This window comes from Etheostoma cragini, chromosome 8 (assembly GCF_013103735.1).
Source record: "Etheostoma cragini isolate CJK2018 chromosome 8, CSU_Ecrag_1.0, whole genome shotgun sequence".
NCBI classification, from domain to species: Eukaryota; Metazoa; Chordata; class Actinopteri; order Perciformes; family Percidae; genus Etheostoma; species Etheostoma cragini.
Genome location: NC_048414.1, coordinates 17,072,147 through 17,092,197, shown reverse-complemented (window position 1 = coordinate 17,092,197; position 20,051 = coordinate 17,072,147). Strand labels below are relative to the sequence as shown.

At 40.0% G+C, this 20,051-nt stretch overlaps 2 protein-coding genes, 1 long non-coding RNA gene and 1 other non-coding gene across 7 annotated transcripts in view; 1 reads left to right on the top strand and 3 right to left on the bottom strand.

The window, feature by feature from the left end:
* Positions 1-1,130: 1,130 nt before the first annotated feature.
* On the bottom strand, positions 1,131-11,442 carry LOC117948465. Its single transcript, XR_004657444.1, has 4 exons — positions 11,259-11,442; positions 9,449-9,638; positions 7,149-7,461; positions 1,131-1,619 (listed from the first exon to the last, which is right to left on the bottom strand). It is a non-coding gene; the product is annotated as an uncharacterized LOC117948465 (long non-coding RNA).
* Positions 11,443-13,500: 2,058 nt separating this feature from the next.
* LOC117948457 (Golgi apparatus membrane protein TVP23 homolog A-like) lies at positions 13,501-17,074 on the bottom strand. Of its 4 annotated transcripts, none has more exons than XM_034878086.1 (7): positions 16,819-17,074; positions 16,620-16,702; positions 16,141-16,285; positions 15,907-15,996; positions 15,685-15,813; positions 13,807-13,935; positions 13,501-13,705 (listed from the first exon to the last, which is right to left on the bottom strand). In XM_034878086.1, the coding sequence occupies exons 2-7, from the start codon at positions 16,697-16,699 to the stop codon at positions 13,679-13,681; spliced, it is 600 nt and encodes a 199-aa protein (XP_034733977.1). In that variant the 5' UTR covers positions 16,700-16,702; positions 16,819-17,074; the 3' UTR covers positions 13,501-13,678. The 4 variants fall into 4 exon arrangements, with proteins under 4 accessions (XP_034733977.1, XP_034733979.1, XP_034733976.1 ...); XM_034878088.1 differs by having other exon boundaries at positions 16,868-17,074; XM_034878085.1 differs by lacking the exon at positions 16,819-17,074 and having other exon boundaries at positions 16,620-16,805.
* A 60-nt stretch (positions 17,075-17,134) lies between these two features.
* Positions 17,135-17,207, bottom strand: trnar-ucg. Its single transcript has one exon. It is a non-coding gene; the product is annotated as a tRNA-Arg (tRNA).
* A 186-nt stretch (positions 17,208-17,393) lies between these two features.
* The window catches only part of polg (polymerase (DNA directed), gamma), a 9,525-nt gene continuing 6,867 nt past the window's right edge, over positions 17,394-20,051 (top strand). The window contains 7 exon segments of the mRNA XM_034878048.1: positions 17,394-17,535; positions 18,071-18,668; positions 18,955-19,150; positions 19,350-19,517; positions 19,635-19,781; positions 19,927-20,020; positions 20,023-20,051. The exon segment at positions 20,023-20,051 is cut by the window's right edge and continues 244 nt beyond it. Coding sequence (XP_034733939.1) covers positions 18,097-18,668; positions 18,955-19,150; positions 19,350-19,517; positions 19,635-19,781; positions 19,927-20,020; positions 20,023-20,051 — 1,206 coding nt within the window. The 5' untranslated portion in view covers positions 17,394-17,535; positions 18,071-18,096.

Genomic DNA, 20,051 nt, shown 5'->3' with positions numbered 1-20,051 from the left:
GGTACTTTTACTCTTTATTCATTTCACATGCAAAAGTGAAAAAAAGGTTGCTGTAAATATCATCACTAATTTCAAATTCAAATAAGAGTACAGTATAAAGATCAAACTCAGCTTCCATGCACTTTAGTACTATAATATCCTGTTTTTTTAAATACATTTCATACACTAGTTTATGTTTTAACCAAATTGTATTGTTGAATAAAATAATACCATATATTTTCATTGCTTATAAAAGCCTCTAAAATATAAGAAATCAAACAGTTTAAATGTTGAATTGAAAACAGGCTGTCACCTCTCGCCTCTCACCTAACACGACTAAACTGTGGACTACGTTGTAACTAATGGACATTGGTCTATTTTAAGTGTTTGGTCCACATAGCCTAAAGGGACTGAAATAATCCAACGTTGACCCTACGCGTGTCCATCTGTTGTTTGACTCCGGACACAGATCAGTCGGACGCTGATTGAGGCCCGCTGACACCAGGAAGGCCTGTAATCCCAAAACCTGATTAATCATCTAAACTGGGCCCTGGTGGGCAATCGATTTGGATTTAAAGGAAACAACACATTTTTATCCGGATTATCAAATACAACACACTCTTTTTAAGTCATTAGTTTTGAACTTCAGTTTTTTGCTGTAAAAATAATTACTCTGACCTTTTTACATTTTTCTGATACATATAAAATAAAGGGAAGCAACGAAAGTTTATAATATATTTTAACAGTGGGCAGGGTCGTTTTTGTCCACTGTGTTTTGTGGCTGATGATCTTCTCTTTCCCACACTCATTCAACACACGTCCCTCTGTCTGCTCCTCCTAATTAAAACTTAATGCGGGGTCACTCAAACCCTTTCTCACACGGTCCTCACACACCAGGTGAATCTCAAAAAAGAAAAGAGAGAGAGAGAGAGAAAGGTTTCTGCGAGCTTGACTCCTACATACATTGTCTATTATAGATGCATTTTAATTGCTTTTTTTTTAAATTAACGACAAAACACAGCTAAAAATATTCAATATAAAAACCCCTCCTTCCAGTGTTGTAATAATCTATTGTTGTTGACCTAATTGGTCACCAAAATATAATACAATAGTGCTCAAAAACAAGACTTTAACAGAGAAATTATATTTCCATCATTTTTATTTCAAAAAAATGTGTCAGCAGTAAATTAAAACAATTATCTTTTTTATTATTAAAGCATTTATATCCTGAATTACCATTTCAATTTAAACATATTAGAACAATGAAACCATTAATGATTCATTAAAAATTAGTGATGGAAATGCACATAATCTCTTGAGTAAGAAGAAAGGAACATTCAAGTTTTTTTTATTTTATTTGAAATTTTGAAAATAATAGATCTGTGTAAATATGTTGAATCACAAACACTTTATCATTAAAATTATCTTAAAATAAACTTGGGTTTTTCATGGATAACAGACATACGTTGAGTTAGGCCTATACATTTCAGGTTTACAGATTATCTACTGTGTTTCTACGACTTGTCCTCATTTAGGTGACAGTTAATCTCTCTCATGTTGTGGTGAGAGTCTCTGATGAGTCTCTTGCGCCCCAGCAAGTTCCCACAGTGTGCCGAAAGGCTCGCGGATCCTGTCCCATCCTGAGGATAAACATGGAGAGAATCATTAGCATAAGAATAAAACTTCAGTCTATAAACTCTTCCACTGTGCATGGGAGGTAATAATATTTCACAAGATTTTTTCCTTTTACAATACATACTTTCTCTAGGATTAGACAGTATTGACAAAAAAAGCATAACGGTTCATTAGTTTTATCAAGAACTAGTGCATACAATATTCCTAATATAAATATTAATTACTAATTGTAAAGCAGTTTTTTTAAAGCATGCAACGTGCTTGCAACATTTGTTTGAAAAAAAACAAAAAATACAAAAACAAAAAGGGCCATAAGTATTGCCATATAAACACAAATTTATGGAAATATGTTTTAAGAACCACTATGTGAAAGGTAATAATGATTCTGTAAACCTAAGCTCTTTCGTTATTCAAAAATGCTGATGAGTGTGTTTTGACAATACTGAATTAGTTATGATTTTTTAGTTTTGCACATCAGAATTGTAGGCAGTGTTTCAGAAAACATACTTCCTTTTCATGCCCTGTTAAAATAGGCCCCTGTGTGTTGTTCTTCTCTCCCATTTTCAGGCTGTATGCATGGAGAGATCTTAAGGCTTTTATCCCCACAGGGAACCAGTCTGAATTCTTTCTCTGTCAATTTTCACCCACTCCCCAATTCAGACAAGCCTTTTCTCCCACCAACCCCACAATGAAGGATTTGTCCTTGTTCTCTTTGTCCACCTCTGATATCTTTTTTTGACTGCTCCCTCTCTGCAGACAGCATGCAGCGTATGCAAATAGGCGCTCTTTTATTCCTGAGACCCCTCCCCTGAATGAATGCCACCTTAAATGAGGACACACTTGCACACATTTACAGAGGGGGCATGGAAACATGCACTCATTACAATCAGGGGATTTGCATGCCCTCTCTGACACATAGCCAACATTGAACACGGCTCATTTTAAAATTGAGCAGAGAGAAATATATATGCTCAGCTGATGCCACAGATTATTTTACCTATATACATGTAGTTTATCCAGACAGATGGAGAACAGACAAGATAACATAAGTATGGAGTATGGGCCACAGAAGATGGATCCTGGTTGAAAAGATTTGAGTTAGTTTTTCTTGTGGTCGATTTTATTTATTTAACTTGGGAAAGGAGACTATGTTTTCAATGCAAGTAGTTTTTTTATTTATTTTAAGTGTTGTTTTACAGCAGTGGTGGTATATTTTGTGTCTGATAAGCCCATAAATCCATAGCGCACACACACACACATATACACAATGGGTAATCAGATTTGTAGGATGAGGCTTAAAAATGAGACAGAAGTAGTGTGTCTGCACTGAGGAGGTAACTGGTAATGTGTAACTCCAATGGCTGGATGAATTATAATGGTGTCTGACGAACATAAAGCGTTTTCTCGCATCAACATTCCCAAGCTGGCCACTGCCATCTGTGAGTATGTGTGAATGGGTTAGAGTTAGTCTGTGCATGTGTGGTGGTCGTGGTGGAGGGAGGGGGGGGGGGGGGGGGGGGTTGATGTCTGCTGGACAGCTCTGACAGTTCGGCCTTTTCAGTTGTACATTACTGAGCCGACCGGCCTCTTTCCCATAGCAACCCTAACATAGGTCAAAGGCTATGTACCCCCCCACCCACCCACCCACCGCCTCCTCCTTTACTCCAGGGTGGCCACAGACTCTCTTAACTCCCCTGACTGTCCGCAGACAGAGTGGCTGCACCCATGAACTTGAACTTGACTTGAATATGGTCTGGACTGTTTCCCCACTTCTTTCCCTTTTTCACACTGTACCGGAGTATCAAATTTACGTACATGTAAAAATGAGGCCACACCAAGGATTCCCCTCTAATTCTCCTCACCCTAGAACCTCATCTCCTCCTGATATGATTATAAAGGGGCTCTGTCTTAAAGGCTCAGTCTCCTAATTCTCCTCTACTTTCATTGGACGATACAAGACCCCTGCTCAGCGATGACACAGCCAACAGACATAATCTGAAAAGCCTGGGATGTGGAAACTTTCTCCATCTTCTTCCTCTAAGATACTTAATGTCAGGCTTTGTGCTAGATTAGTCTCGGCCAAAGTTGCATTAAAAAACCTCAGATGAGCCTAGCTTGACCCACATTGGACCTCATCCAAGACTATGGGCGGCCCCTGAGCCGGGCTTTATATATCACAGTAGAGCCGTTAAAACATTAATAGTGTCCTCACATAGTAAGGAGAATCCAAAGAGGTAACCCAGGAGCGATGTGGTATTAACATTTTATCGCTACTATGGCTACGCTGCTTCACCCACACAGAATTGGTAGTGGGCGCCGACTACTGTCACTTCATCATGTCACACATTATAATTTCCTCGCACTGAAAATCCCACATAGCTAAAGCAATACATAGTTAATAATGAATAATAGAGGAAAGACAGAAGAAAGAAAGGAAAGTAATTTATATTCTGTCATTTTCAGGAGGGGAAATACATTTTTGTCAGTTTTAAGGTGATGTTCAAGAAGGAATTGAAGAATGAATATGGAAGTGTGTCTACAAAGCGCAGAGAAATATTCAAGGACGTTCACATCCTAAATCCTCCTGAACTGGTGTCAAAGCTGCTGACCTCAGCCGCTCTGGATTCAGACAATCTTGATTGAAAATTGTGTTTGTTTCAGAGCAGATTAGAACCAGACTCTTAAGCAGTTTCACCAAAGTGTTTATAAGACATCAAACTATTAAAATCACCTCACCTTGATAGCATATTTTAATTCTGTGTTAATGCTCTGTTAATGCTCATTTCATGTTACGTCTAGCTGCATATCGCAACTAGTCAGAACAGTAATCATTAGATGAAGTAATGTTCTGTGTACATGTGTCTATCTGTGTGTGTGTGTTTGTGTGTGTGTGTACGGCATAGTAAGGACGAATACATTTCACTGACAAATTTGCTTGCAGTCACCCCCCTCTCTTTGACCACGCTGTCTATGTCGAGTGCCGCAGCTATCACATACAGTTGCAGACTAACCTCTCCCCCTTACTCTTCACGAACAAGCACACAGACACACACTAGTCCTCCATGACCAGCTCCCTGCAGGCTGTAAACTGCTTTAGCACTGCACAAGCTAACACAAGCTAATGCAGAGGTAACACAAACATGGCTGCCCATGTGCTCCACCTGCCTCTGGTGCCTCCTTTACATACACGTATACATTTGTCTCCACTGTCTTTAACCCTTTCTTGACAACCCAATCTTTAGTGTGACTTTAAGAAAGCCACGATTTCATCATGCCCCCTATATATATACATTCATACATACATACATATATGTATATGCAACATAGATGTAGCATGAAGCAAGCTACATCTCCAAGATTAATTTCTTACCTTCACCTTGCTTTCTCCCTTCTGTCTAATCTGCTCGAAGCAATGTGCTCTAGCACATATGAGCGGGGCAAATGCAATTATAAAGACAGCTTTGAGTCGTTCATATGAATAAAGAGAGGGAATAATCTTTTGACATGTGGGCTGCACATGACTACAGATTTTGTGGAGGCATATGTACAGTATGAAGCTCATTAATAATCATTATACGCTGGGTTACATCATTCAGCTTGTTAGGCACACCCATCGCCTCAGCTGAGTCATTCTCGGTGATACACTGTGCATACAACTGTCTTGTGAGGTTTTCATGATGTCTGTCTGTTTTACCACCTGAGAGCATTACAAATATGTAGATTCTGTCTCCGTAAAGTAGCTGAGCAAAGACAAAGAAGTGAATTGCTGATAACAGACACACTGCATGAAATAAAATCTAATTCTTAATCAATAAAAGACCTAGAAGATGCAACTGTGGTGTTTAAACATTGTTGCATTAGGCCTTTGAAAGAATCTAATGGTAAACCGTGATCTACTGTGTGACAGGCCTGACCTTTTATATGCATATCATGTGTGAATGCATCTCTCATGCCAGTAAAATCCTTCTCAAAACAGCATCTCCATGCCTTTCAGACATGCAGAAGCTGAATAGACTAATGAACAGTCAGGTGGCACTCCAGGGCCTGGACTACCACCCCCTCCCCACCCCATCACACATATCAAACACACATACACTTGCTCACACATTAAAACTCAGCGGCTCGCCCGACCCCGATGATCCGCACGACAGTCTAATGTCTCAGGCATCTGCTCATGTCTAGTCTGGAGGGTCTTTCCCACCCTGCCCCCCAGCCCAGGCCCACCGCAGCACCAGCTCCCACAATGGTGGGAAAGCAGGCCTTTACTTAGGGCGGGGGGTGGGGGACTAAACAGCTATTGAGAGGGGAGAGAGCAGAGCTGAATGATAATGTGAAAACGCACAGCACTGTTCATTAACACATAAGCACTGCAGCTGCACATGTTGGTCCTGGACACACATGCTCACGTGTCTCTCTTTTCTGCTTCAGGTTGCTGCCAGCACCACCAGGGTTACAGAGTTGCCCTACGCCATGATAAGAGGCGCTCACAGGATCTGTGTGTGTGTGTGTGTGTGTGTGTGTGTGTGTGTGTGTGTGTGTGTGTGTCTGAGAGCTTACAGGGAGCTTTGATATTTTTCCATGTCAGATATTGGAAGAATGTGACATTTTTACATTTCTGATGTTTGACATTTTTAGTCTGTGTGTGTGTGTGTGTGTGTGTGTGTGTGTGTGTGTGTGTGTGTGTGTGTGTGTGTGTGTGTGTGTGTGTGTGTGTGTGTGTGTGTGTGTGAAATAAAGTTCTTAATCATGTGTGCAGTGTTGCAGTAGCAGATTCATCTTTTTATATATACTGCGAGTTGTAATCAATATCAAATGTTCGGGACTAAAACATGTAACCAGTATTTGAAGCATTTCTATATGTTCTGATAAACATTGTGATCTAAATATTATACACTGCTAATATTCACTGCTGATATTACTTTAGACAAAGACCTGCTTTGTGAGCCAAAATATCTTTGTTCATATAGTAAAATAAATCTAATATTGGACTTAAAAAAAAAAAAAAAACTTCCCAAATAGGAATTATGCACGGATCTTCTCCAGAATTCACCTGAGGGGTTTAACACATTACGATAGTTAATATACTGTACTAAATATCATAATGTGAATCTCATAATAGAAGCAGTTTTGCATTAATTAATCCACGAGGTTTGTCAGGTGGAAACATGACGTACACCACTGCCTGGTGTGCATCACGGAGTAAAGAAGCACCATGACAAGAGAGGATGACAGGTTTCCTTCAACCAGTGCCAGCTCATTAATTTTGTTGCTACCACCCCCCACCTCACACCACCAACCACCCTTCCTCACCCACCACCCCCCTCACATCACCCCTTAACTGCTAATTAGGAGCAGAAGATAGAGGAGAAAAGGGAGAGGCCATGTGTGACTGGGGAGGAAATGGAAAACTCTTCTTCTTTCCCTCATCTTTCTTACCGCCCCCCTTCCCCCATCATACAATCACACACACTCCCCTACCTCCCGCTCACCACCATCAACACTGGTACCCAACACAGAACCATGATGCAGCTTACTTCGTATGCCAGCTCAGCCATTTTAAGTGTCATGGCAACATCTCCCAAGATGGCTCCTCTGAGCGCGCTCATACTCCAGGGATCCAGTAGGGTCTTTGTCCGCCTCCTGGCACGGGCAATGTGTCCCTCGTTGGCAGTACAGATGGCATCAGAGGCTCCTGGGTAAAAAGGGTGAGGAGTGGGGGCAGGAGAGAGGAGGAGGTGGCACCTCCGGACTGACCATTTCCCTCCCCCTCTCTCCTCGTTTGCTTTTAATGACGGTTCTGCCCTCTTGTCAGGAATCCCCGATCATTTAACGTTGTTAATCGGAAGTCTGTATGGAAAAGGGAAAACAGAGGAATAAAACATGAAAAGCACATTTCGCACTTTTAGTTATAACGGTATAGCTAAACACTGCCTCTTAACTAAACAATTGTTTCAGTTTTTTCTTTAAACCAGAGGCACTTTACATATGCACTGAGTCTCGGTTATAGAGTTAACAAAAGGTTTAAAGCTCTGGCCTTTGCTAATTTCAAGTGCGGTAGCTTTGTTGTGTTTTTTGTGCGCATGAGTGTGTATTTTTTCTACAACAAAAGCACAAAAAGGATAATTTGCATTATACATGTAAACAGGTTGAAACAAGAATGCCTTGGACCATCCCGTAAAAAAAAGCCTCAATTGTTTTTATTCCCATTCATTAAGGAGGCGAAGGAAAGGACTTGGACCACGGCCTTTTCACATATCAGATACCTCGCTGTGAAACGAAGCAATTAGCCGGGTTTGACAGCAAGCTGTACTGCAATAGGCAGTTAACAGAGTGAATGAAAACTCATCTCACTTTGGTGCTCTTTAGGCTTTAGTGGCATTCTCCGGGCTGAGCGTACGCAATGCACCGCGCTGAAGTACCAAGTTAAAAAGTTCAGCTCCTGTCTACAGGATGGCCTTGGCCTTCTCATTGAGGCAACCACAATGTATCCCAAAGGTTCTAAGATTAGCTTCAGCTTTAAATAATACACTTTAACCCTGTGTGTGTATAGGGTGCTACACCACTCAACTGCATTATTAGCAGTCCCAGAGACATGAGTGCCTGGACAAAGCTGTAGCCTCCCTTTTCTTTTTACCACAAGGGGAATTTAAACATGTAATAAATTAAAAAATACTCTTCTTAAAGATTAAAGTTAATGAATTGGGCAGTATGCTCTGAAATGCATGGAATAAATCCATATGATCTGCTTTGTTAAAATGTGAGACTTGACTATGAGGATGTTAACACACCAGTGTGTTTCAAAGCAGGAACATCCAGGGATCCCTGGGATAAGATTAAACACCCTGAGGTATCGATAGGCCTTTTTTCCCACAAAAGACATGACGAAGACACGTCACAGAGGGAAAAGCACTGGTGTAAATAATAAAATTAATGATGGCTGGATTCCATTTAGCTGCTTCCGTTTCCGGGTCCTGATATGTCCAACTGCTCCACTGCCTCACTGTCAGGACTTACTGGGACGGGCAATCATGTTATGTGTATATGTACAGTATATGTATATATGTTATGAGTACCAAGTCAAAATATCTGCTCTGAAAAAAGCCTTTTGTAACCAAGATAATATATTATTAGATTTATTTTACCTTTCTTTTGACCATATTAACTAAATACTTATCAGATTATGTTACAAGATCTCATGCATTTCTATGTATGAGTGCTTGAGGAAGTTTGAGAGTTCTTGTTTTATTCTACACTGTTTGTCTCCATCCACCAAAGTGACCTGTTTAAAATTCATGTTGCAGAAGACCTGAAGCGACCCTAACCACCCTAAAACAGGGCCAGATATTAACTACATAGGCCCTTAGTAAATTTTACAGCTGGTATACTGAACCCTTAAAATAAAGATAAAGTGAGATAAACACTCTATACTATATATGCACAAAAACAACACTATCGAACTATATAATAAGCTCAGTTAACTTTGCCTTTTGTCTCAATATAGTCTCAAATACATTTTTGTTTTCCTTAAAACGACCCCATAATGGCATGACTAATATACAATTTATACTGATTTATACAATTAACAGATAAACATCCACATTTTTCCTGCAAAGAAAAGACTCTAAAAGTAAACTATCATGAGCCCAATAAATCTGTCATACTAAAAGTTTGTGCTTATTATAAAAGGGAGAAAAAAAAAACTTGTTATGCTATATATAAAACTGAGATGTCATATTTATTCTAGGTCCTATTCGTTTTGTACTATTTTGGATTATTTGATACTAATTTCCACCACAATAAAATCACAAACCACAAAGCAGAACTATTTTCTTACCTTTCTGAGTTTAAAGCCTGAGGAATCCCCTCTCTTTTGTTTATCGGGAATGAACACAACGTTACGGAGGTCATTTCTACTTTCGGTTATCTAGCTTTATGACAGGCATTTAACACTCATACAGCTAGATAACCAAAGACAGAAACAGACCCCCTCACAGATATTTAGCCCGACGTGATGCTGACGTGATCTAGAAGGAGGATGAAGATTATTTAGTAGGCCTAGAACATTTAAAAAACACATTTATTATTTTCTTTAAATACGGGACTCTGGCAATAATACAGCAGCCTGGCACGATATGATAAGAGGAGATCAGATGTGTAGCCTACATTTTAACATTTAGGCTAACACATGGTGTGTGTGTGTGTGTGTGTGTGTGTGTGTGTGTGTGTGTGTGTGTGTGTGTGTGTGTGTGTGTGTGTGTGCGTGCGTGTGTGTGTAAAGAAGCGTCAAACCAAGCATCCAGCTGTCAAATATTCCTGTCGTGATATAGGCTACAAGGTGTTTGGTTGTAGGCCTATTCAATTTTAAAGTGACCTAATTCTTCTTTATGTAATCTAAATGTTTCATTTTATAAGGCTATTTTGGAAAAGCCTCTTAAAAAAATGTATGATTACGGTAGGCTTCAGTAAGAAAATAAAAAACGTTACTTTGTATTTATATATACGTAGGTCTATATGGGAGACTATTGCATTGGCATTTCTTGGATTAAACATCCTACAAGGAATAGGGCATAATATTAGTCAACAGTGACAACTGTGTATTGTTGTAAAGTCCGGAGATACATACTCTAGTTTAACCCGTCAAAAGACCTATTAAAAAATAAAGCAAGTCACATTTTAGGTATTCAGGCCTGGCATTGAAATAAATCCACTTTATAATCCACTCACATTTGCAGGAAAAACACTGTAGGCCTATTCTGCAAAGCTATTTTGTCCCACTGCCCTCTCCTTCTAAACGAGGCATTTTGCATTTAAAGCAACATTTAAACCCACTGCTGGCCTGCCATGCGATTTCATATCTACATCTCAACACTCACAATGGATGACTGGGGATATTTTACAACCTGACTTATGTTGTAAACTCATAAAGATACGGGCTTTAGAATACATGTTTGTACAGAGTAATAACAGCTACTTTTTTAGCATATTTTGTAATACTGGATGATTATGAAAAGTCAGTGTGACCAAACTACAGGGCGGCCTGAACATGACCGTGAACCTGAGACAGCGTTAGGTAAAGAAACGTCTCTTTCATGCAGCAGATTTAATGATGCTTCAAGATTAACAGCTGACTTCAAAAAAAAAAAAAAAAAAAAAAAAAGTGACCTGAGCTTTGGTTTTAAGATGCTTTAATTCGCTCTGGGCTCTTCAGTGTTCCTGGGGGCAACGAATCCCTACTTTTAATGAGAGTTGCGATTGGCCTACTTCTGCTAAAACTAGACTAGTTCACATCACAAGGATTATCCGCATAAGCTATTACAGAAACCAATTTGTTACTGATCATAATAATGTGCCGAGAAGCGTGCTTTAATATTCTGGCACTTTCAAGAACAAGGGTTTTTGTCTGATTAGGGACCAGAGATAGACTCCCTCATTTTAAAAGGTCCGCAAGGGCGTTTATGCTGGTTAAATAATGTTAGCTTTCCTCATGTTAAAAAAAATAAAATAAAAATTGAAAATACATCGTAAGTATTGCTGAATTCTCTGCATAAGACACATGAACATGGCATGAGGACAGATTCAAAGCAGAACATGTAGAGCCGTACCTGCAAATAGGCTACTGGGACATTCACACACGCGTTTCTTACCTTTCTCATGAGCAAAGCAGACTCTGGAGAGAAATGTCCTCAACTTTAGGTCGTAACGAGTTCTCCAGATGACATTTACTGCGTTTACATCGGGCCCTTGTGGAGAGTCAGCGCTGCTGCTCTCAGGTGCGTCCGCTTTCATCTTCAGTCCTCCAGCTTGTGCCTCTCCTCCGCTCTGCGCGCTTCCTCTACTCGCTCCCGCACTGACGTCATACCAGGACCAGGGGGCGTGTTGACCAATCAGAGTCCGCCGGCACCAAAGACTGTCCGAGCTCAGCAAGACGTGTCACTCCTGACAATTTTGTCTCGCTTTTAGTTGATTTCTTCACCACTGCTTTTACTACTTCTAGTACTACTCATCATAAGAAGACATAAGAAATCCTTTTTTTTTGGTCCATTCTGGAGCTTTTGATCGTATGGAGTTTTAGTTATGCATATCTTAGATATTCAAATTTCCTTTTTTTCCAGAGGAGTTGAAGGCATCTTCATTCATGGTGGCTTTGAGCTGTTAAGTTCATCCTTGACCCTGGAAGCAGCGGGTGACCAAACAGCATCACCTTTTTGTTGTTGTTGAAAGTTTCACATTATTTCCATTAGTAGGGCTAGCCCATAAAGTAGCCTCATCTTTCTTCTTACCTTATAGCTATGTCACTATATGTTTATAATATCTTTTAAATAAACAAGGCCATGTTGTGATCTACTGTTAGAGAAAAAAACTCAAATCCACAATGATGTCATCAGAATTTCAAAGGTCTTTTTCAGTCCGAAGTCTTCGTGAGAATCTAGCTCAACTTGAATTTAAATGTGTCTGCAGTTCTTCAACATTTGGGCTAGGTTACTGACCTCACTTAACAATTTTCTCAGAAAATCAATTCCACATGTCCTGATTTACATTATCAAAGGGATGGCCTAGTTCTAATGTTGGTCCACTGTCTGCTAGTATACAAATATGGATAAATGATCATGATTTGCCATGCCCACGCCACCACGGTGGCTCAACGTAACAATCCTGGTGACCTAGGAAGGCAAATTGTGCTACCTCTAGGTTCATATTATATTTAATCACGGGGATTTTTCTTTACTGGCATACTTGTTAGGTGTATATGTTGTAGACAAGTGAGCAAGAGAAAAGGATTTTCACAGGGTTTCACAGACTGATGTGAGCATTCTCAACAAATAAAAGATCTTTGGGGTGTGATCCATTTGTGTGGAGAACACAGGGGGCAACGGCGGGTTAGAACAGTTCCCAGATATGGTTAGGATCAAATGTTTAGTGAACCTTTAATGTCTGTAAAGTACACTGGAACCAAATTAAAATACATTAAGAGTCAAACCCATTGTGTCTTTTAGACACGTTTTACAGCAAACAATGGCAGAATGTAAGCACAAACCTGGGTTGAGCTACCAGTCATCTCTGAATATTACATTTCAATAGACGAGCAAAGATTTAATCATAATCATAATCACTTTTAAAGTGTATGGTCAGAATGCTTTTTTCCACTACAGTTTTCACTACTAATTAGAAATAGGCTGAAATGCCCTAACATTTACAGTATGTTTTTAAATAAATGGTTTGACCGCTAAGCAGACATTGTATTTGTATTGGACTAACATTCCCAGTGTAAAATAGCCAATATCCAATATTCCCTCCAGATTATGTCTGGCATCACAGTGGAATGAAACATGCACTCAAGTTAGATTGTAATCTGCAGTAGCCTAGGAATCAATTTCTCATGGAAGAAAAAATCCTACCATATACACATGATTTATAATTCAAACACTTAATAAATTAACTGGTCTATAGGACATTTAGTTATGATTGAATGATTTTTTATTTCCAAGACAAGCATGATGATTTAAAATTTCCTTTGGGATGAATAAAGTATCTGTCTATCTATCTATGATTGATGATGATTATGTGCGTTTCCTGTTCTTTTGCTCATTTATTTATCATGCGTTGCATTGAAGGTGCACAGTATCTGAGGTTACATCAGTATTTCCTGTTGAAACCTCTGGAGGTATAGTGGAACAATTTCAATCAAACATCGGACACAGAGTGTGCCAATCACTCTACTTCAAACTACTAGACTAATGCCGTATTTAGGGGTCCTTACATCAGATGAAGCCCTGTGTTTTCTATTGTAGACGTTTACTGCAGCAAGACAAACAACACGCAAAACTAAACAGTTTAAAAATGTATGGTTTTACCTCTCAATAACCTGCAGAAAGCCTTTATCTCATGATGATCTTATCTTTTATTGACATAATAGTCAGACGTATTCATTGGCAACATGTGAAGTGAACACTAGGCAGCATGTCATGCACAAGGCACAGCCATACAGTAGATACAGTCTGTGGACAACACACACTCACACACACAACACAAACAACACACACGGCTGTAGAGAAGGAGGTGATCTTCATAGTATTCCAAAGATTATGTCCGGCTGAGAAAGAATAAATTATCAGTGAGTTCATCTTCAATCTCAATGAACACTGACATGTTAACAGGACAACTGGAGATAAAAAGCTGCAGTTAGTCACTCACACGCTGCAGGAGGTGCTGTCCCATGAAAGAGCGGGTGTTTGCAGGCTGGCCATCCTCTCCCACTGCTTTGCAGCGTAGGTAACCATAGAGATTAGCCACTTGGAGGGAAATACTAGCTACCACAAGTGACTGGGGCAGAGACAGAGACAAAGCATTTACAGTAAGAGTGACATTACAGTTGGTTTTTTTATTGCTATGACAATTTTTCAATACTCTTAACAATTTTCCTAAACTCTTAAGGCACCAATACACCTACAACAAACAAGTGGCAAAACGGTTTAACTTTATGCTCAAAATCACACATTGTAAACTAGACTGCAACACTAATTTTCAAAATATAATAATACACTAACACAGTACACTGGGTCTACCAAAACACTGCAAACATGTCTCAAAATCACATAATTCTTCCTAAACACTAACACATGTTTTCTCCCAACAGGAACATTTAATCAGGCATAGCTCAATGTCATAAAAACATTAATCTCATGTGGAATTACAGAAACTGCAATATTTTTATGTCAGGTCTGCCCGTATAGATAAGTCTATTGTATTGTGCTTTATGCGGCAGTTTCTCTTGAAGCCTCTCTACGTTTTTGTTTTGTTGGGTTTAGTAAATGCTGCATTTTGTTTCTTTTGCTATAGAAATTCAATACAAAAATGAATGAGCCATCTCAGAGTAGCTCTTTTAGAATGTGTCACTGCCTGATTTGAGCTGAGTGCAGATTTGAGTAGCGCATACGTCATTTTGCAACAGGTGAAGATGTGAGTTGATACAAGATGCTAACAAGAAACTTCTGTTATGTCAATACAGTAAAAATGGACCTACTAAACGAAGTCTGTTCACTGATGGCTACAAGTTAGCATCAAACACAACAAAGGTTGTCGGTTGAATGGCATTTTGAGCTAACATTAGCAATCAAACAATCATAGATAGCTAAAACATTTTTGAAATGATTTGCATCTTGTGTAATTGTTTGTAATGAGAAGAGTTTATTATTTCATGGATTTCACAAATTTCAGTATGACACATTACGCCGTAAACTGTTTAAATCTGAGCAAGAGCAACTCACATCTGCACTCGACTCACATCGGGCAGAGACAGAATGTACGGTTTTTGTGCAGGAATTTGTCTTAATTTCTTTGTGTTCATCTTCACTGTATTGTTCCGTTTCCACACAAAATCAGCCCCAATAGGTCCTCTTTTACTGAAGTCCTACTGTAACATTTCAGACTCAGAATCAGCTTTGGCCAAGGAATGTGACTTGTGTTACTGTAATCCTTGTTGTCAAAGTACAACACTCACGCACTGTCACATATGAAGAACACTGTTAAAGCAGATGGTCATGCAATTGAAAGAACCTCAACAGCTGAGTGTGTTTCCTAGATGGGAATCAGTTGTGATGAATCTATTTGCATAACTTCAATCAGCTATTTCTCTCATTTACAGTAACAATGGAATACATGTAAAATGCAGCAGATATATTTGTGTTTTAATTTACAATATGAACAGCTGTTCACTGTGACTTTAGCCTATGGTAGGTTTAGAACATGATGTTATCTGAACTGACATACAGTGTGAAAGCATTAGCAAATTTGTAAGTAAAAATCCATTCTTTTGGTCTTAGTTAAGGTTGTTTGTAAAAGTTATTCAAGCATTTTAAATGTTGTGTTAACTGTATGCATTTTGTGTCAAAGCGAAAAGAAATGTGTTACTTGTATAGTCTACACAGACAGATGTTGTGCTAACTGTGTTAAGAGTTTAAGAAAGTTGTTATGTAAAGTACTGAAAGAATTGTCATAGCAATCGTAAAAAACTGTATGTGATGCGCCTCTACTGCTTATGCAAAGCATGCACACAAGCAAGATGTGTCTCACCAGCCATCTAATCTTCAGGGAGAAGAGGGAGGTGAAGAAGAAGAATGTCCAAATGAGAGGACAGACGATGAGTCCCAGCCAAAAAATCCTTGCCTCCGCCTCTGTTCCAGTGTTTTTGCCCTGGGAGGCCTGCACACACACAAATACACACACACACACACACACACATGTTTAATATCCCCAAAATGCTCCTCCACACTCAAAATGGCAACAATTACTTACTTTTTTGGCTTCGAACACCCAGAGGCTCTTCCCATCCTCATCGATCTGATTCCACCAGCGTAGGCCCACCAACAGCCGGCCAGTCACATTCTGAAAAAATGGGAAAATGTGAGTAGGCCTAATCTAAACCAGTGGGGATTAATCAGTAGGCTACTGAAGTGCACAATATGGCAAGAAAAGGATAAGGCATAGGAAAGTAAGGGGAATTAGCTGCTGGCTTAGTTGACCTCTCACCTTGACAGACCAGAAGTCAAAAGAGAGCAGAGTGATGATCAGCACAAAGCACGAGGCAAAGTTCTCGCTGATCCAGTCACAGAGCAAATAGGCGACAATGGCAACCACCCGGAAGAACAGGTGAAAAAAGGAGGCAAGGGGGTGTCTAAACCAAAGGCACATGATTAGAAATGAAGAAGAGCCTAAAATGCCAATAAAGCACATAGTTAAAGCACGCAGAGACAAACTCGTTGTAAAGCAAATTAGCAACTTTTAGCATATTTAAGCTTACTGAAAAAACACATGTAAGAGAGCATAACTCCAAACATCCTACACTGTTGCGACTTGTTTAAGACGTTTTCAATGATTTTAATTAAACTAAGTTGGCATCCATCCATTTAAAATTGTATAGGCGTATTAGTCTATAATAAAAACAAAAGTGAAAAAAAATGTGCAAGACAAATGAGTTCATTTGACAATAATCTTGTCCAGCACTGCACCTTATGACTGCGCTTCTATGCGCCCTCTCCTGCTCGTCAGCAGCAAAGTCCAGCTCAACATCCTCCGTATCATCCGCCATCGTCTGATAAGCAACGACAAAACACAACAGCATTAAATCATCCCAGAGCATCTAATACCTAGCAAATACAATACGGCAAACACTAGCTGCTTTTAGAGAGCGACAGAAAATAGGCCTACCCATTGGTTTTAGGGTCGTAAATGTGTAAGATAAAGCCTAGTTGCCTCCCTTTACGGGAACGCGAGACTGTATTATAGGGCTGGAATAAAACAGGTGTTGCAGTGAAATAAGACCGACACTGCATCCTCAGTCACTGTATTCACATCCACATCAGAGAGCTGGGCTTACAATTATTTCAAGGTAAAGATTTCTCTTTTTAACGCTACAATAATGCTCCTTCTCGCATTGCATTGATGACAGATAAGGGAACTGCATTTTGCTGAAAGCAACAGTGAGGCGAAATATTGTCATCAACATCACCTAATTCCAAAAGAGCGACCGCGGCAGGACTCGAACCTGCAATCTTCTGATCCGAAGTCAGACGCCTTATCCATTAGGCCACGCGGCCTTAACACAGTACAACATAAGGCATAACTTCAATTTATTAGTACTTTCAAGACAGTTATCTTCTCTGTGGGGAAAAGTTTTGTCTCAGGGGTCATAACTAGTCCATTTTGCCCCATTGGGCGCAATTTGTTTGTGTGGGTACTAACCGATGAAGTCATCCGGTCCGCTTGGGGTCGCTAGCGCTTCGTCTTCTGGCGTTGTCTACCCCGGCGTGGGTTGACCATAGAGGTTGCCATGCTAAGTTGTTATGAGAACCTCATTTATTGTGGACTTATTTAACACATATTTTGGTTGATTACTTTAACGTTATACCTCACAATACAGATCGGGTGAGGTGGCTTTTTTGCTTTTATAGCGACAGTCTATATAACAAGCGCAGTATTGGACAGCTAGCTATGGTTATTAAACATATGTTAGCAGGTTGGTGGTAACGTTAGCTTATATTATTTTTAAGCAAATAAATGACTATTGTGTGTGTGGAACTTAACTTTACCTAACTTTACTGTATTATGCAAGTTACAATAGCTAACGCTTAGTCCACATTTTACTTTATCTTGACGTTTTGTCTTATAATTGTTAAAGTCCGATGATAATAACTTCTTCAGTGAGTTAACCTTATCTGAGTGAAATATATGTTGCTGTGTTCTTTGATCAATACATTTTCAGCCATTAAACAATATTACACTTGCAAAATCAAGTTAAGATAAAATTAAACATCGTTATCTGTATCTAGAAGTTGTCTAGTACCTATGTAGCTGTATTTCAATACCCAGTCAGTGCCTCTCATTACATTGCATGGGAGACAAACGGGCTAAACTGTATCATGTCAGGAAATTGATTGTCTCAATTGGTTGTGTCTTTCAGCTCTAGTGTGAAGTCCTCATGAGGTGATGCTGCATGTGTTGCGCTGTGCTTCACAGAGGACTCTCATCTCTCTACAATGGAGGTGTTTACGCTCCCTGTACTCCACCAAGCCTCACTCTCTTCAGGGCGAGGTATCCACAGAAACCCGCCTGAACCCCCTTAACATTCAGATGCTGTCAAAGAACCTACACGACCAGATCTTTTCGGTGCCGGAACCAGAGTACAAAGAGGATGATGTGGAGCGCAGCATTAGGCATCTTCAGAAACATCAGCTGTGGGGGAAGGATATTTCACTGTTGCCTGAAGTGGAGCTGAAGCTTCCCCAAATGTATGGCAAAAATATTGATGAGCACTTTCGTACCTTGGCCCAGAAGCAGAGTCTTCCCTACCTTGAGGCTGCCACCATGCTGCAGCTGGCTGCGCTCCCTCCCATGCCACAGGAATGGAGCTGGGAGGTTGGATGGACACGCTATGGGCCCAATGGGGAGAGTCAGAAGGTTGATTTTCCACAGGAGTCGGCACTGGTGTTTGATGTGGAGGTCTGCATGACAGAGGGACAGTGTCCCACACTGGCTGTTGCTGTGTCTCCCACTAACTGGTGAGGAACAAGCAAGAATTCTTAAGATTGTGTAAAGTGGAGAAATGCACAGAATGGCAGTAAACTGTCAGTCTGTGCACTGTGTGTTGATTTGCTTTATTGTGGTGTGGCTCTATGGGTTGAGTTGTTTTGTTTATTAATAGACAGAGGAGGTTTACATTGTCCTACTAATTCTACCAAAACTTCTTAAAACTTACAAGTTTGTGTCCGTAAATCTGGTAAGTGGATGTAAATGGGCAACAGTTAGATTTTTATATTCACAATATGTATTTTTGTCACTTGCCAGGTACTCGTGGTGCAGTAAGCGTCTGATTGAAGAGCGGTACTCCTGGTCAAACCAGTTGACCCTAGCAGACCTCATCCCTTTGGAGACCCCTATCAACTCTGCCCGCCCACCTGGGGGACAGTGGAAGGAGAGGCTCATAGTAGGCCATAATGTCAGTTTTGACCGATCTTACATCAAGGAGCAATACTTACTAAAGGTTTGTATTAAGAGGGCGGTGTGTGTCTTATTTGTTTTATTACAAAACTTTGTTTGCATCTTTATTGGATGATATATTGATCCTCGTTGTATGAGTTAAATTAGTAAAAATGCAAAAAGGAGCATGTACCTGTCTATGTATGACATTACAGTTTATGTCCAGTACACTCCAGAGAAACATGTGGGTTTTCTACCCAAAGGGTTCTAAGGTACGCTTCATGGACACCATGAGCCTTCACATGGCCATCTCTGGCCTGACTGGATTCCAGCGCACACTGTGGATGGCCAATAAGATGGGTAAAAGGAAGGGTCTTCAGGAGGTCAAGGAACACATTAGAAAGGCTGGACAGAAAAGGGAAGGTCCAATGGTTTGTATCCTTTTTTTATTCACCATATTTCAGCTACAGCATGTATTATTCTTTTGTTTAGGTTAGTCACTTTATCATCAGCACAACTCAATGTGACGTGATGTTTTTTGTGTTTAGATTGGCTCCTGGGACTGGGTTAACATTAGCAGCATTAATAACTTAGCGGATGTACATGCTCTGTATGTGGGAGGACCGCCACTGCAGAAGGAGGCCAGAGAGACGTTTGTGAAGGGCAGCATCATGGATGTCAGGAACAACTTCCAGGTCAGATGTTCATGCCAAATCTTGTGTCCGAATGTCTGTAATAAAAGGCCAAACGTATTCATATTACGATACATTAAAGTCCTCTAATGACTTGCACTCATCATGACATACAGACAAATGCATTTGGCTTTGCTGACCTCTACAGGAGTTAATGCACTATTGCGCCATGGATGTAGAGGCCACACATCAAGTCTTCACAGAACAGCTTCCCCTCTTCATGGAGAGGTCAGAAAACCCAACTAAATATGTTTTATTAACTTTAATACATAT